General features: G+C 53.7%; 2 protein-coding genes across 2 annotated transcripts in view; both read left to right on the forward strand.

The window, feature by feature from the left end:
• LOC102247900 (leukocyte immunoglobulin-like receptor subfamily A member 6) overlaps positions 1-7,057 on the forward strand; it is a gene marked incomplete at its 5' end in the record, with an annotated part of 15,517 nt that extends 8,460 nt beyond the window's left edge. The window contains 6 exons of the mRNA XM_014535335.1: positions 1,013-1,315; positions 1,527-1,834; positions 2,061-2,184; positions 2,460-2,510; positions 4,917-5,048; positions 7,023-7,057. Of these exons, the coding sequence (XP_014390821.1) occupies positions 1,013-1,315; positions 1,527-1,834; positions 2,061-2,184; positions 2,460-2,510; positions 4,917-5,048; positions 7,023-7,057 (953 nt within the window). The remainder of the gene's footprint in view (positions 1-1,012; positions 1,316-1,526; positions 1,835-2,060; positions 2,185-2,459; positions 2,511-4,916; positions 5,049-7,022) is intronic.
• A 2,851-nt stretch (positions 7,058-9,908) lies between these two features.
• On the forward strand, positions 9,909-12,583 carry LOC102248199 (leukocyte immunoglobulin-like receptor subfamily A member 6). Its single transcript, XM_014535336.1, has 7 exons — positions 9,909-9,942; positions 10,122-10,157; positions 10,321-10,596; positions 10,742-11,044; positions 11,257-11,553; positions 11,808-12,110; positions 12,390-12,583. Exons 1-7 carry the CDS (start codon positions 9,909-9,911, stop codon positions 12,581-12,583), a joined length of 1,443 nt encoding a protein of 480 aa, XP_014390822.1.
• The last annotated feature ends 1,689 nt before the right edge of the window (positions 12,584-14,272 follow it).

Raw genomic sequence — 14,272 nt, forward strand, 5'->3', positions numbered from 1 at the left:
GGGGAGATGCAGAGCCAGGCCCAGGGCGGGGTCCTCCCTTGGCTGTGGGTCCACAGCTGTGAAAACTCAGAAGGCGGAAGCAGCTCCGGACCCACCACATCCTGTGCGTCTCTGTCCTTCAGGCCCAGGACTCCTCCATCTGCAGAGCAGGAGCCCTCAGAGCAGACGCCATGACGTCCATCCTCTCTGCTCTTCTCTGCCTCGGTCAGTTGTGGACATGGGGAGGGAAGGCAGGAGGGGGAGCAGGAGAAGGGACAGAGTGTTTACACCCCCTTGTTCATGGGGAACGTCAGGTTCAAGCAGTTCAAGTGGACGAGGCCCTGATGGGAAGGGAACCAGCTGAGACGTCTGGGTGCAAATGTCTCACAGAGACTCTCTTCCAGGGCTGAGTCTGGACCAGAGGACCCGTGTGCAGGCAGGTGAGTCCTCCCCAGGCTCCATGTCCCTCCTCTTACTTCACTCCTGGGGCTCAGGAGGGAGCACAGAGGTGCTGGGATGAGGTGATAAAATGACAGGGTCTTGGGCTGAGCTGGGGATGAGGGTGGGAAAGTCTTTGTAAAGTAGCCTCTGGTTTCCTTTTAGGGACCCTCCCCAAACCCACCATCTGGGCCGAGCCAGGCCCTGTGATCCCCTCGGAGAGCCCTGTGACCATCTGGTGTCAGGGGACCCCAAGGGCTGAGGTATATCATCTGTATCAAGTGGGAAGCACAGCATCCTTGGACCAACAGAAACCACTGGATTCCGGGGACAGAGCCAAGTTCTCTATCACACACATGACAATGCTTGATGCAGGGAGATATCGCTGTTACTATCTCAGTCCCAGTGGCTGGTCAGAGCCCAGTGACCCCCTGGAGCTGGTGGTGACAGGTGAGAGGATACTCAGAGGTCTGAGCCTCAGGCTCTGCACTCAGGAAGGGGGTCTGCTCTCAGGGTGTCTCCCTATCACAGCCCAGCCCTGGGGGACATGAGGGAGGTGGGAGCCCATTTAACACGCTGCCTCCTTCTCTCCTAGGATGCTACAGCAAACCCAGCCTCTCAGCCCTGCCCAGCCCTGTCGTGACCTCAGGAGGGAACGTGACCCTCCAGTGTGGCTCAGGGCAGGGATTTGACAGGTTCATTCTGACTAAGGAAGGGGATCACAGGCTCTCCTGGGCCCTTGTCTCACAGCCGCAGATAAGTGGGCAGTTCCAGGCCCTGTTCCCTGTGGGCCCCGTGACCCCCACACAAGGATGGAGGTTCAGATGCTATGGCTGCTACAGGAACAGACCCTATGTGTGGTCACTCCCCAGTGATCACGTGGAGCTCCTGGTTCCAGGTAAGTCCCATTGTTGTCTCATCAAAGGATTGAGGCACTGGATACATAATTGGCATCTTTGCTGTGAGGGGAGCCCCATGGGAGATGGTGAGGTGGGTATAGGGGCACCTGGGCCAGAGAAAAGGAGAGAGACAGTGAGACCTGTGGGCCAGATCACGTGAAGGGGTTTATGGAAGGAGCAGCCCCTGTAATTCATGTCTGGTCTCACCAGGTGAGTCTGGGAAGCCCTCCCTCCTGAGCCAGCAGGGCCCCATTGTGGCCTCTGGACAGAGCCTGACCCTCCAGTGTCGCTCTGATGTCGGCTATGACAGATTCGCTCTGCACAAGGAGGGGGGACGGGATCTCCCCCAGAGCCTTGTCCTGCAGCCCCAGGCTGGGCTCTCTCAGGTCCACTCCCCCCTGGACACTGTGAGCAGCTCCCACGGGGGCCGGTACAGATGCTACGGTGGATACAACCTCTTCTCTGAGTGGTCAGCCCCCAGTGACCCCCTGGACATCCTGGTTGTAGATGAGGAGCCAGTGGGTTCAGTCAGGGACCCAGACTCTGCACAGGCCCTGCTGGGGGTCTCAGGTGGTGAGGCCAGAATGACAGTGCAGGCCCCAGGGAGGGAGAGAGACAGAGAGAGACAGGGGGTGGGAGGGGAGAGGGGGAGACTAAGAGAAACAGAGACAGACAGAGAGGAGCGTCCTTAGAGTAAAGTCTGGTGAGTCTCAGGTCAGAACAAGGTAGGCTCAAGTGTTCCAGGCGGAGTTCTTCTTGAGTCCTGTGACCTCAGCGCACGGGGGCACCTACAGGTGCTACAGCTCAAACAGCACTTCCCCCTTCCTGCTGTCACTCCCCAGTGAGCCCCTGGAGCTCCTGTTCTCAGGTGAGGGCCCCTGACCCTGTGTGCTGAGATGTCAGCTAAGGGTCTTGTCCCCATAAAATCATGGGCTGTAAGGGAATGAGGGGCTGCAGGGATGGTCGACCCAAGGAGGTCTTTTCCTTAGAGGCCTCCCACCCCGTCCACTCCCTTCCCCTCACCTGGATACTGAAGCAGTGGGAGGGCCTTAGCGGCTACAGCACAGATGAAAGAGGGTGTCTGTGTGAAATCAGGTGCAGGCTCAGCCAAAGCCTCTCACCCTCTTCTGTCCTCATTTCCAGGACCCTCTGGAGGCCCCAGCCCCTCACCAACAGGGCCCACCTCCACAGCTGGTGAGTCCCGGGGAGCTTTGCTCAGAGGGAGCACATCCCAACCAGCAAGTCCTGAGAGTCTGTCAGGAGATCGAGTGACCCAGATCCTCAAGGACCAGCTTGTGTCCCAAGGGGGCTGGGAGTCCCAGGGTCAGAGGCAGTGATGGGTGGGGTTGTCATGGTAGAGAGGGATGTGGGGGCACATGCTGGGGGAGTGGGAGCTGAGCTCATGTGGGGAGATGACAGCCCCCACCCCTCCTGCCCCATCCTCATTTCAGGAGGCTCTGTTGATCGGTCTCGCCCACCTACAGTGTCAGGCACGGAGATGGGTAAGTGAGGGGCTCTATGGGAGGTGGTGGGGGCCTCCTTGGGGACAAGGGCTGAGCTATAAGGGGTTCAGGCCCCTCTGGATTTGCTGACTTGGACATCCCTTCCCCTGTTTGGGCCTCAGTGTCTCCAAGTGTGAAAGGAGAGAATCCTTGTTGAGAGCTTAGATTTCCTGTCAGTTCTGGCCCTGACCTTTGGGAGAGGGGCCTCACAGGGAAGCCCCAGACGTGATGTTATGGGGCCTGTCCCCTTTGTCTCAGTGACGGTGACACTGTACAGGGAGGGACAGGCAGGGCAAGGGTCCGGGCACCCAGTCCTACCCCTCAGCTCAGGCTCAGCTCAGAGGACGAAACAGGGTGGATCAGCCCTGGTTCAGCTTCTGGCTCTGCTGCTCCTGCTGTGGGGCTGGGCGGTCCCTTCTCTCCTCTGAGTGTCGGGTTCCTGTCTGCTCATCCCTGGTCCCATCCTGCTCACAGGCTGCTGGGAGATGAGGTGACATAAGGGCCTCACAGAGCTCAGGAAGGCAGAGCTCCAGTCCAGCCTGACCTTCCCAAGGTAGCATCAGGGCCTGCCAGGTTGAGATGGACCCGTAGATACTCAGAGTCCACACCACACCCTGACCCTCCCTGTCCCTGCTGTGCTGGGGGCGGGTAATGAGGAAGGAACCTCAGCTCCAGATGATACATGTACAGGCCCCTGCAGAGGAGGAGCCCAGAGCACGAAGCTAGTCACCCATTGGGGGGCAGTGTGAGGCCAGCACATGGAACCCACAGTCCTGGGTTCTAGTCCCAGCCCCGCCCCTTGCAGGCTGGGTGACCTGGGGCATGTGGTTAATCTCTCTAGTCTCAGTGAAGTGGGTGGTGGGGTCAGCCATCCCTGGTGCATGAGGTGAGAGGACATGAGTGACAGACCCCAGCAGGAGACTCACACACAGTAGGTGCTCATTAAATGGCGTCCTTGGCTCATTCATGACATTATGCGGGGGAGATAGGCTGCCAGGTCTATCCGGTCTGATTTCTTCCCAAGATTCGTCCCCAAACTCTCCATCTGGGCTGACCCAGGGCTCATCATCACCAAGGTGAGCCCTGTGACCACCTGGTGTCAGGGGTCTCTTTGCTTCTATTGTTTCGTTTCATTATGGTTTCTTGGGAATGCTCTTTTTCTGACAGATACACATCTGCCCAAATTACCTTTTCTCTATGACTTCTTACCACATGACACACATTACAAAGGCTTCTTGGTAGCAACCATTTGGCTTAAAACCCAACAGAATAATGTTCATTGTCCATGTGCATTTTCTGAATTGTGGGAGCTGGGATTTAGAATCATTGCATGGATCTTTGTGATGAGGAGAGGTCCGTAATTTATGTTTATATCTTGGTATTTATATCAAAATGGGGTAACAGATGGACATAATTTCCTACAATTGGTGCTCACTCAATATTGCAAATTAGTGGGATTTTCTCTGTTACGTAAAGTTTGAAGCAGAACTGTGTTTCCTTGGTTGTGAACTCTATTGTCTTTTGAGATTAAAAAAAATCACATGATTAGCATCCACATACCCATATTTTTCATCTGGAATATATATCTACCATTGTACATATTCATTATTATATAATAAACGAGTTAATAAAAGAATCAATAGATGAATAACTTCAGGTGACAATGAAAATAGCAGAGCCCAGAGAGGAGGGGCCTGGGCGGGGTGGGGTGAAGGAGACCCAGACCAGACTTTCACACGTTCATGCTCCTGAGATTCAGGAGCCCCTGACACCAACCACTCCTCCATGGTCCCTGGGTCCCCAGCTGTTGAGAATGGGGTTCATTCAGCTGTAGGGGAATAAGCTCATGGGGTTTTGAGTCTCAGGCTGAACACAGAACACTTAGCTCTTTGTTATTTCTAAATTGAGACCATTTCTTGACTCATCCTCAGTTCTTGGGCACAGCTAACTCTTATCAAGGTGACTCAGAATAGGTGCTGAGTTCAGACATCATAGGGATGCGGACATCAAGGGGAGGTTGGAGTCCAGGTTGAACATCAAAATCCTGGAGATTAGGGTCTGCCTTGACCTTTGCGACTTTTGAATCCACATTTTCCAGCCTCCAAACCCCAAGACTACACAGTGGAGAATCTCATCCGGATGGGCGTGGCTGGATTGGTCCTGGTGGTGCTCGTGGTGCTGCTATTTCAGGCTCAAAACGACAACAAAAGGGCCCTGGATGCAGCCAGATGTGAACACAGGGGAACAATGCACCGTTCAGAGTGGGGGAGCCTTGGAGCCCATCTGATGACCCCAGGAGGTGCTGAAAGAGAATGTGGCCTACAGTTGGGGGAACTGTCTGCTGAGAATGTCCAGGGGAGAAGACGTGGTAGGTGAGGTTTGGGTGCAGGAGAACATGGGCCATGTCTCTGTAGTGGACACCCCCTCCACCCACATGGGGTGCTGTCCCTTCCTCCCTGTCCTCACTCATTCTCCTCCACTGCCCTTCTGTTCTCACCCTGTGACATGAGGGTCTGCCCACATGGCTGGTTTGGATTCACATCTATGCACCCCTTCATGCTGGGCCACATCCATCCCAACACAATGAGGTGTCTTCACAACCCTGTGATTTTTTAAACCATAAAGAACAAAGGACAGGTACCTGGTACATTGTGAGCAAATGTCAAAATAATTCAGCTCAGTGATAGAAAGCGGACACAAAAGATCAGGTTTTGTGTGATTCCATTTTTGTGACATGTCCAGGAGAAGGAAACCCATAGAAATAGAAGTTAGATTGGTTTGTCAGGGCTGACCAGCAGGGCAGATGGGAGACGGACTGCTTGGTGTTGTTGTTTTTTGTGTGTGGGGAGTTTACAAACTTCTTGAAACTAGATAGACGTTGTCATTGAGACATTGTGTATTTACTATATTCTTGTGATTTTCATATTTTAAAAGACTCAATTGTATGTTATGTGACTGTTGCTTTAATAAAAATAAATGCGAGTGAAACACGCGTGGTTCCCTTCAGCTCCCTTATACCTTGGAGGTTGCCCCACTTGTGTCTGTGGAACTTTATGGGAGCAGGACTCCCTCCAGGTCAGAGGTGCCCTAAGTGCCTTAGTGCTTAGGGACCAACCCACTGATGAAATTTCCACCTTCACTCCTGACTGGGGCTGAGTCTAGGATCCATAATGAGACCCACCATCCCTGCATCCTTTTGTCTGCGCTCATCTGCCATTCAACCAAGGGTGCACTACAGCTTCTGATTCGCCTTGTAGGCTTGGGGGACACACATGTGACTTCCAAACAGCCCTTCCCACCACACCTTTCTCATAGACATGCCTTAATCAGGTCAGAAAATGACACCAGATTTTCCAGCCAGCGTGGCTCAGTGGTTGAGAGATGACCTATGAGCCAAGAGGTCATGCTTCGATTCCTGGTCAAGGGCACATGCCTGGGTTGTGGGCTCCATCCCCAATGTGTGGATTGCAGGAGGCCCATCCCCAGTGTGTGGATTGCAGGAGGCACCCGATCAATGATTCTCTCTCATCCTTGATGTTTCTATCTTCCTCTCTCCCTTTCTCTCTGAAATCAATAAAAAAATTTTAAAAAAGAAAGAAAATGACACCAGATTGGGGCCCTTCATGTCTCAGACACTGCTGATCCTCATAACAACCTCAGAGGTGAGGGCTCACAATGTTGCCCAACAGGCGAAGAGGTAGAGGAGAAGAGACTGGCTCAAAATAGAAGTTCAATAAACGTGTCCCCAGGTCTTAGATTACAACCTGGGATTGGCCTCCAAAGTGCTCTTCTACCCAAAGCATAGAGATGGAATAAACAGCATAAGACAAAGAGGTACTGTCTGGGGGACAAGAGGCGGTGAGGAGGCAGAGAGGACTCTGAAGGTTTGATGGAGAGGGATGGAGAGCAGGAGCTCTGCTCACAGAGACAGGGAAGTCAGAGAGAGGAAGTTATAGGGAGAAGCAGCAGCACACACCCAGGCCTTGAGGGCAGTGCTGGTTGCCTCTGTGGGTGATTGACAGTGTTATAACATCCCCCAGGGCTCCTGCTCCTCTTGGGGTCAGCAACCTTGGCACAGCCCCATTGGCTCCTGCAGGCACCCAAAGTGGAGAGAGGAGGAACCCTCCATTCTCCCCTCTCTCCCCCTCACACACCAAACCAATCCCACTGTTCTGGCTCCCGGTTTTCCTTTCTGTGACCCAAGCTCAGAAGAAGACCCAGGACAACTCCTTGTGGTGACCACATCAGCCGCCTTCTGGCCTCCTCCAGACCCTCACTGTGGCCTCAAATGTTTCATTCTCATGGCTCCAAAGTACCTGTCACTAAACATCCCCTGCACAAAAGCCTGTCCATAGGTCTTCTCTGACTCCAGCAACAGCCAGGGATCTCTACCTTACAGTCTATGCTGCTGGCGATCAGCCTGAGCTACACTCTAGTCTCAGTGAGGCCAATGCCTCCTCCAACCAAACTCATCCCAGTGAACCTCCTCCCCTCCCTGACACACTCAACCTGGGTTAGGACCACATTGTGCCTCCTCACGGTGCCACCTGAGCCCATCTGAACAGAGCCACCTCGACTCCCTACCTCCTAGACTGAAACAACATATACTTATTTCCAAAATGTATTCCCTACATTTTAGAAATAAAGCAACAGACTTTGCAATAATCAATGTGTGAATCAAAGCAGAAGTGAATGTTTTAGATAAAATGATACTGTAACTATTACACATCAAACCTATGAGATGAAAAACCATGTGTGCCCTTGAGTGTGTGTGTGAGCGTATGTGTGAGTGTGTGTATGAATATGCATGTGTGTATGTGAGTGTGTGTGTGTTCATGGGCAGCTATACCCTTTGGCTGAGGGAAGCAGAGGTGAGAGCTGAGGTGGGAGGGTCACACCTGGATGATCATGAACAACCTTGAGTTCAGAAGGAAGAGTGTGGATTCACCCTGAAGACAGTGAGGACCATGGAAGGGTTTAAGCATAAACAGCTTCTGAAAGGGAGTGGCAAGGGCAGATGAGGAGGGTAAACTGGAGAAGGGAGTGAGGGTGTTGTGGAGCTCGCTCAGGAAGGAGGTGGACGTGACGGCTGCCTTGAGGGGTGTGAAGGTGACCTCCCTCCCTGCCTTGTTGACTGGGGACACCAAGGGGCCCTCAGGACAGTGAGCCCAGGGGTGGCGGAGGGAGGAGCCTGGGGGTTGTGCAAGATGCATCTGCTCCCACAGGAAGCTCAATGCCTCCTCTTGGCCCTGGAGCGCAGGTCCTATGTCTCACACAGGTTCCACCTGAGTTTCTGTCTCTATGAGCAGTGGGATCTCTCCATGTCCTGGGGATGATTCATCTGAATCATTCTGCCCCTTCAGAGCACCTTTGATTCCGGGTGACACTCTCTTCTTCAAACTGTGGAGACTCTTCACGACTCAGAGAACAACAGCATTCATGGGAGTCCAGTTCCAAGGGAGCAACACATACAGACACACATTAAATATCAATGTGGCACTACCACATCCTGAATGGTTGAAAGACACTTGAGAAGGGCACTTCCTCCCTTGACTTCTCAGCAATACCAACACCTGCCCCACAAAATGGTGACGAATTTTTCCTGACTGAGATATGGAGGAAATGAAACCAGCCATTCAATGCAGATGGAGATGGTGAAGGTCTGAGAAATTGAAAAGCGAAGATGCCTCATCCAAATGAGAAGAAAGAAGACTCCAGGTCAGACCCCTTGTGTGGAGTCACCTGGATTGTTCAGTGGGGTGGGGTGGTCATGGTCACATCACATGGCGCTGGGCCAGTGGGTGAGTCTCCAGGACACAGTGAACATCTTACCTGCCTCACAGCATTTGCAATAAACAATGCCAGATGGGCGACAGATCAAACATGAAAAATAAATCCATTATTATTTCTTTTACTAAACTATCTTATTAACTTGCGTGAGAGATTTTTTTCTTCAAGGGCACACAAAAACACGAACTTAGGGGGAAATGGACACCATGGAATCACTAACATGAATAACTTCTGTTCCTCATAGACCCCAGTGAGACAGGGAAGAGGATAATTGCGATGACAAAATGAGACCACGGACTGGCATTCAGATCACCTAAAAAATATTACAGATTTTTAATTTGGCAGCAGAGAGCAATAGAAAGCAAGCAAACACCTGTATCAAGCAACTGATACTGACATGCAAACCTGCAGTGACATTATGTAACGGTGATGAGCTGGCCTTGGCTGGTGTTTCTCACTGGTTAGAGCATCAGCCTGACCACCGAAGGGTCACAGGTTTGCTTCCGGGTCAAGGGCATGTACCTTGTTTGCAGGTTTCCTCCCAACCCTCATGTGGGATGCAACCAATTGGTGTCTCTCTGACATTGATGTTTCTCTCTCTCTCTCTCTCTCTCTCTCTCTCTCTCTCTCTCTCTCTCTGTCTTTCTGTCTCTTTTTCCCTCTCTCCCTTCCATCTTCTCTAAAAATCATTGGAAATAATATCCTTATGTGAGAAGTAACAAAATTTTTTTTAAAAATAAAAGGTGCTGAGCTTTATAAGTCATTGAAGAAATAAATGTGCATCAAACCACAGGGTGGTACCAATACTTACACTGAATAATGCAAATTAAAAAGGCCTAAAACATGAAGGGTTGGCAGGGATGGGAACCTACCAGGACCCTAGAACCAGGAAAAGGCTTGGAAATGCTGAGGCCACTGGGAAACTTCTCCGCAGGGTCGTTTATAAATGAGGTCCCTCAAGAGCCGTGGTCCGGGGACCCATTAGGCTGTTCAGAGCCAGACTCTCAGGGGCAGATCAGGACCAGAACCTGGGTCCCACCTTCTCTGAGCAGGAGCCAGACAAGAAGACACCTGAAACCCTAAGGATCAGGTGAGACCTGAGAAGCTGCCTCCCCCTCAGCCCTCATCCTGGGGAGATGCAGAGCCAGGCCCAGGGCGGGGCCCTCTATTGTCTGTGGGTCCCCAGCTGTGAAAACCCAGAAGGCAGTAGCCGCTTCTGACCCACCACATCCTGTGCATCTCTGTCCTTCAGGCCCAGGACTCCTCCATCTGCAGAGCAGGAGCCCTCAGAGCAGACGCCATGACGTCCATCCTCTCTGCCCTTCTCTGCCTCGGTCAGTTGTGGACATGGGGAGAGAAGGCAGGAGGGAGAGCTGGAGGAGAGACATAATGTTTACACCCCCTTGTTCATGGGAAACCTCAGACTGAAGCAGCTCAAGTAGACGGGGCCCTAATGGGAAGGGAATCAGCTGAGACCTCCGGGTGCAAATCTCTCACAGGGACTCTCTTCCAGGGCTGAGTCTGGATCAGAGGACCCATGTGCAGGCAGGTGAGTCCTCCCCAGACTCCATACCCTTCCTCTTACTTCATCCCTGAGGCTCAGGAGGGAGCACAGAGGTGCTGGGATGAGGTGATAAAATGAGAGGGTCTTGGGCTGAGCTGGGGATGAGGGTGGGAAGGTCTTTGTAAAGCAGCCTCTGGTTTCCTTTTAGGGACCCTCCCCAAACCCACCATCTGGGCTGAGCCAGGCCCTGTGATCCCCTGGGGGAGCCCTGTGACCATCTGGTGTTGGGGGACCCCGGAGGCTCGGGAGTACCGGCTGTATGCAGATGGCAGTCGTCGGTACTTGGACAGACAGGAGTCCCTGGAGCCTGGAGACAGGGCCAAGTTTCTCATTACAGGAAACTATGCAGAGAGATATACCTGTAACTACCTCAGCCCCACTGGCTGGTCAGAACACAGTGACCCCCTGGAGCTGGGGGTGACAGGTGAGAGGACACTCAGGGGTCCCAGCCTCAGGTTGTGCCCTCAGGAAGGGGGTCTGATCTCACGGTGTCTCCCTCTCACAGCCCAGCCCTGGGGGACATGAAGGAGGTGTGAGCCTATTTAACACGCTGCCTCCTCCTCTCCTAGGATCCTACAGCAAACCCAGCCTCTCAGCCCTGCCCAGCCCTGTCGTGACCTCAGGAGGGAAGGTGACCCTCCAGTGTGGCTCAGGGCAGGGGTTTGACACGTTCAATCTGACTAAGGAAGGAGATCACAGGCTCTCCTGGACCCTGGACTCACAGCGACAGCCCAGTGGGCAATCCCAGGCCCTGTTCCCTGTGGGCCCCGTGACCCCCACACATAGGTGGACGTTCAGATGCTATGGATGTTACAGAAACAGACCCTACGTGTGGTCACTCCCCAGTGATGCCCTGGAGCTCCTGGTTCCAGGTAAGTCCCATTATTGTCTCATCAAAGGATTGAGGCACTGGATCCATAATTGGCATCTTTGCTGTGTGTGGAGCCCCATGGGAGATGGTGAGGTGGGTACAGGGGCATCTGGGCCAGAGACATGGGGATTGACAGTGAGACCTGGGGACCAGGCCAAGAGAATGGGGTATATGGGAAGAGCAGCCCCTGTAATTCATGTCTGGTCTCCCCAGGTGAGTCTGGGAAGCCCTCCCTCCTGAGCCAGCAGGGCCCCATCATGGCCTCTGGACAGAATCTGACCCTCCAGTGTCGCTCTGATGTCAGCTATGACAGATTCGCTCTGCACAAGGAGGGGGCACAGGACCTCCCCCAGAGCCTTGTCCTGCAGCCCCAGGCTGGGCTTTCTCAGGCCCACTTCCCCCTGGACACTGTGAGCAGGTCCCATGGGGGCCGGTACAGATGCTACGGTGGATACAACCTCTCCTCTGAGTGGTCGGCCCCCAGTGACCCCCTGGATATCTTGGTGGCAGGTGAGGAGCCAGTAGGTTCAGTCAGGGACCAGACTCTGCACAGGTCCTGCTGGGGTCTCAGGTGGTGAGGCCAGAATGAAAGTGCAGGGCCCCAGGGAGGGAGAGACACAGGGAGAGGCAGGGGGTGGGAGGGGAGAGGGGAGACTCAAAGAAACAGAGACAGACAGAGAGGAGGGTCCTTAGAGTAAAGTCTGGTGACTCTCAGATCAGAACAAGGTGGGCAGGCAGCCCTCACCCTCCCTCCCTCTCTCTAGGATACCTGCCTGACAGACCCTCCCTCTCGGTGCAGCCAGGCCCCAGGGTGGCCTCAGGGGAGAATGTGACCCTGCTGTGTCAGTCACAGAGCCCGAGGGATACATTCCTGCTCTCCAATGTGGGGGCAGTGGATCCCCCTCTGCGTCTGAGATCAGAGGATGGAGCGCAGCAGTTCCAGGCAGAGTTCTCCATGAGTCCTGTGACTACAGCCCATGGGGGCACCTACAGGTGCTACAGCTCACACAGCACCTCCCCCTTCCTGCTGTCACTCCCCAGTGAGCCCCTGGAGCTCCTGGTCTCAGGTGAGGGGCCCCTGACCCTGTCTGCTGAGATGTCAGTTAAGGGTCCTGTCCCCAAAAGGATTATGGGCTGAAACTTTGATGAGGGGCTCTCAGGATTGTCTCCCTGAGGAGATCTTTTCTTAGAGGACCTCCCACCCCGTCCACTCCATCCCCCTCACCTGGATACTGGAGCAGTGGGAGGGCCTCAGGGGCCACAGTACAGATGTAACAGGGTGTCTGTGTGACATGGGGTCCAGGGTCAGCCCAAGCCTCTCACCCTCTTCCTGTGCTCATTTCCAGGACCCTCTGGAGGCCCCAGTCCCCCACCCACAATGCCCACCTCCCCAGCTGGTGAGTCCTGGGGAGCTCTGCTCATAGGGAGCACAGCCCCCCCAGCAAGTCCTGAGAGTCTGTCAGGGGATCGAGTGACCCAGATCCTCAAGGATGGACTTGTGTCCGTGGGGGGCTGGGAGTCCCAGGGTCTGAGGCAGTGATGGGTGGCGTGGTCATGGCAGAGGGAAGTGTGGAGGCACAGGTTCTGGAGGAGCTGGGCTCATGTGGGAGAAGGCAGCCCCCACCCCTCCTGCCCCATTCTGAATCCAGGAGGCTCAGAGGATCGGTCTCTCCCACCCAAGGTGTGTGAGGGGCTCTTTGGGGAGGTGGTGGGTGCCTTCATTAGGACAAGAGCTGAGTCATGTGGGAGTTCAGGCACCTCTGGATTCACTGACATAGACACACCCTTCCCCTGTCTGAGCCTCAGTATCTCCAAGTTTAAAGGGAAGAGTCTTGGTCCAGAGTTCAGATTTTCTGCCAGTTCTGGCCCTGACCTCCTGGGAGAGAGGCCTCACAGGGAAGCCCCAATGACGTGATGTTATGGGGCCTGTCCCCTCTGACCCAGTGACGGTGACACTGTACAGGGAGGGACAGGCAGGACAAGGGTCTGGGCACCCAATCCTACCCCTCAGCTCAGGCTCAGCTCAGAGGAGGGAACAGCGGGGATCAACCCTGGTTCAGCTCCTGGCTCTGCTGCTCCTGCTGTGGGGCTGGGCGGACCCTTCTCTCCTCTGAGTGCCAGGTTCCTGTCTGCTCATCCCTGGTCCCATCCTGCTCGCAGGCTGCTGGGAGATGAGGTGACAGAGTTGCCTCACAGAGCTCAGGAAGGCAGAGCCCCAGCCCAGCCCGACCTTCCCCATTGGGCATCAGGGCCTGCAAGGTGGGGATCGATCCCGGAGAGACTCAGAGTCCACACCACACCCTGCCCCTCCCTGTCCCTGTTGTGCTGGGGGCGGGTAATGAGAAAGGGACCTGAGCTCCAGATGATACATAGACAGGCCCCTACAGAGGAGGAGCCCAGAGCACGAAGCTGGTCCTCCCCTGGAGCGGCGGGTAGCATGAGGAGAGCACAGGGAACCCACAATCCTGGGTTTCTGTCCCAGCCCTGCCTCTTGCAGTTGGGTGACCTCGGGCACGTGATTAATCTCTCTGGGCCTCAGTGAAGTCGGTGGTGGTGTCAGCCATCCCTGGTGCATGAGGTGAGAGGACATGAGTGACAGACCCCAGCACGAGACTCACTCACAGTAGGTGCTCATTAAATGGCATCCTTGGCTCATTCATAAGGTTGTGAGGGGGAGATAGGCTGCCAGGTCTATCAGATCAGATTCCTTCCCAGGAGTCGTCCCCAAACTCTCCATCTGCCCTGACCCAGGGCCCATCGTTACCAAGGGAAGATCCGTGACCATCTGGTGTCAGGGGTCTCTTTGTTTCAATTTGTTTTGTTTCATTATGGTTTCTTAGGAATGCTCTTTTCCTGACAGATACACATCTGCCCAAATTACCTTTTCTCTATGACTTCTTACCACATGACACACATTACAAAGGCTTCTTGGTAGCAACCATTTGGCTATTAACCCAACAGAATAATGTTCATTGTCCATGTGCATTTTCTGAATTGTGGGAGCTGGGATTTAGAATCATTGCATGGACCTTTGTGATGAGGAGAGGTCCCTAATTTATGTTTATATCCTGGTATTTATATCAAAATGGGGTAACAGATGGACATAATTTGCTACATTTGGTGCTCACTCAATAATGTAAATTAGTGGGATTTTCCCTGTTACGTAAGGTTTGAAGCAGAACTGTACTTCCTTGGTTGTCAACTCTGTTGTCTTTTGAGATTAAAAAAA

Source organism: Myotis brandtii, unplaced genomic scaffold, assembly GCF_000412655.1.
Source record: "Myotis brandtii unplaced genomic scaffold, ASM41265v1 scaffold1425, whole genome shotgun sequence".
Classification (NCBI taxonomy): domain Eukaryota; kingdom Metazoa; phylum Chordata; class Mammalia; order Chiroptera; family Vespertilionidae; genus Myotis; species Myotis brandtii.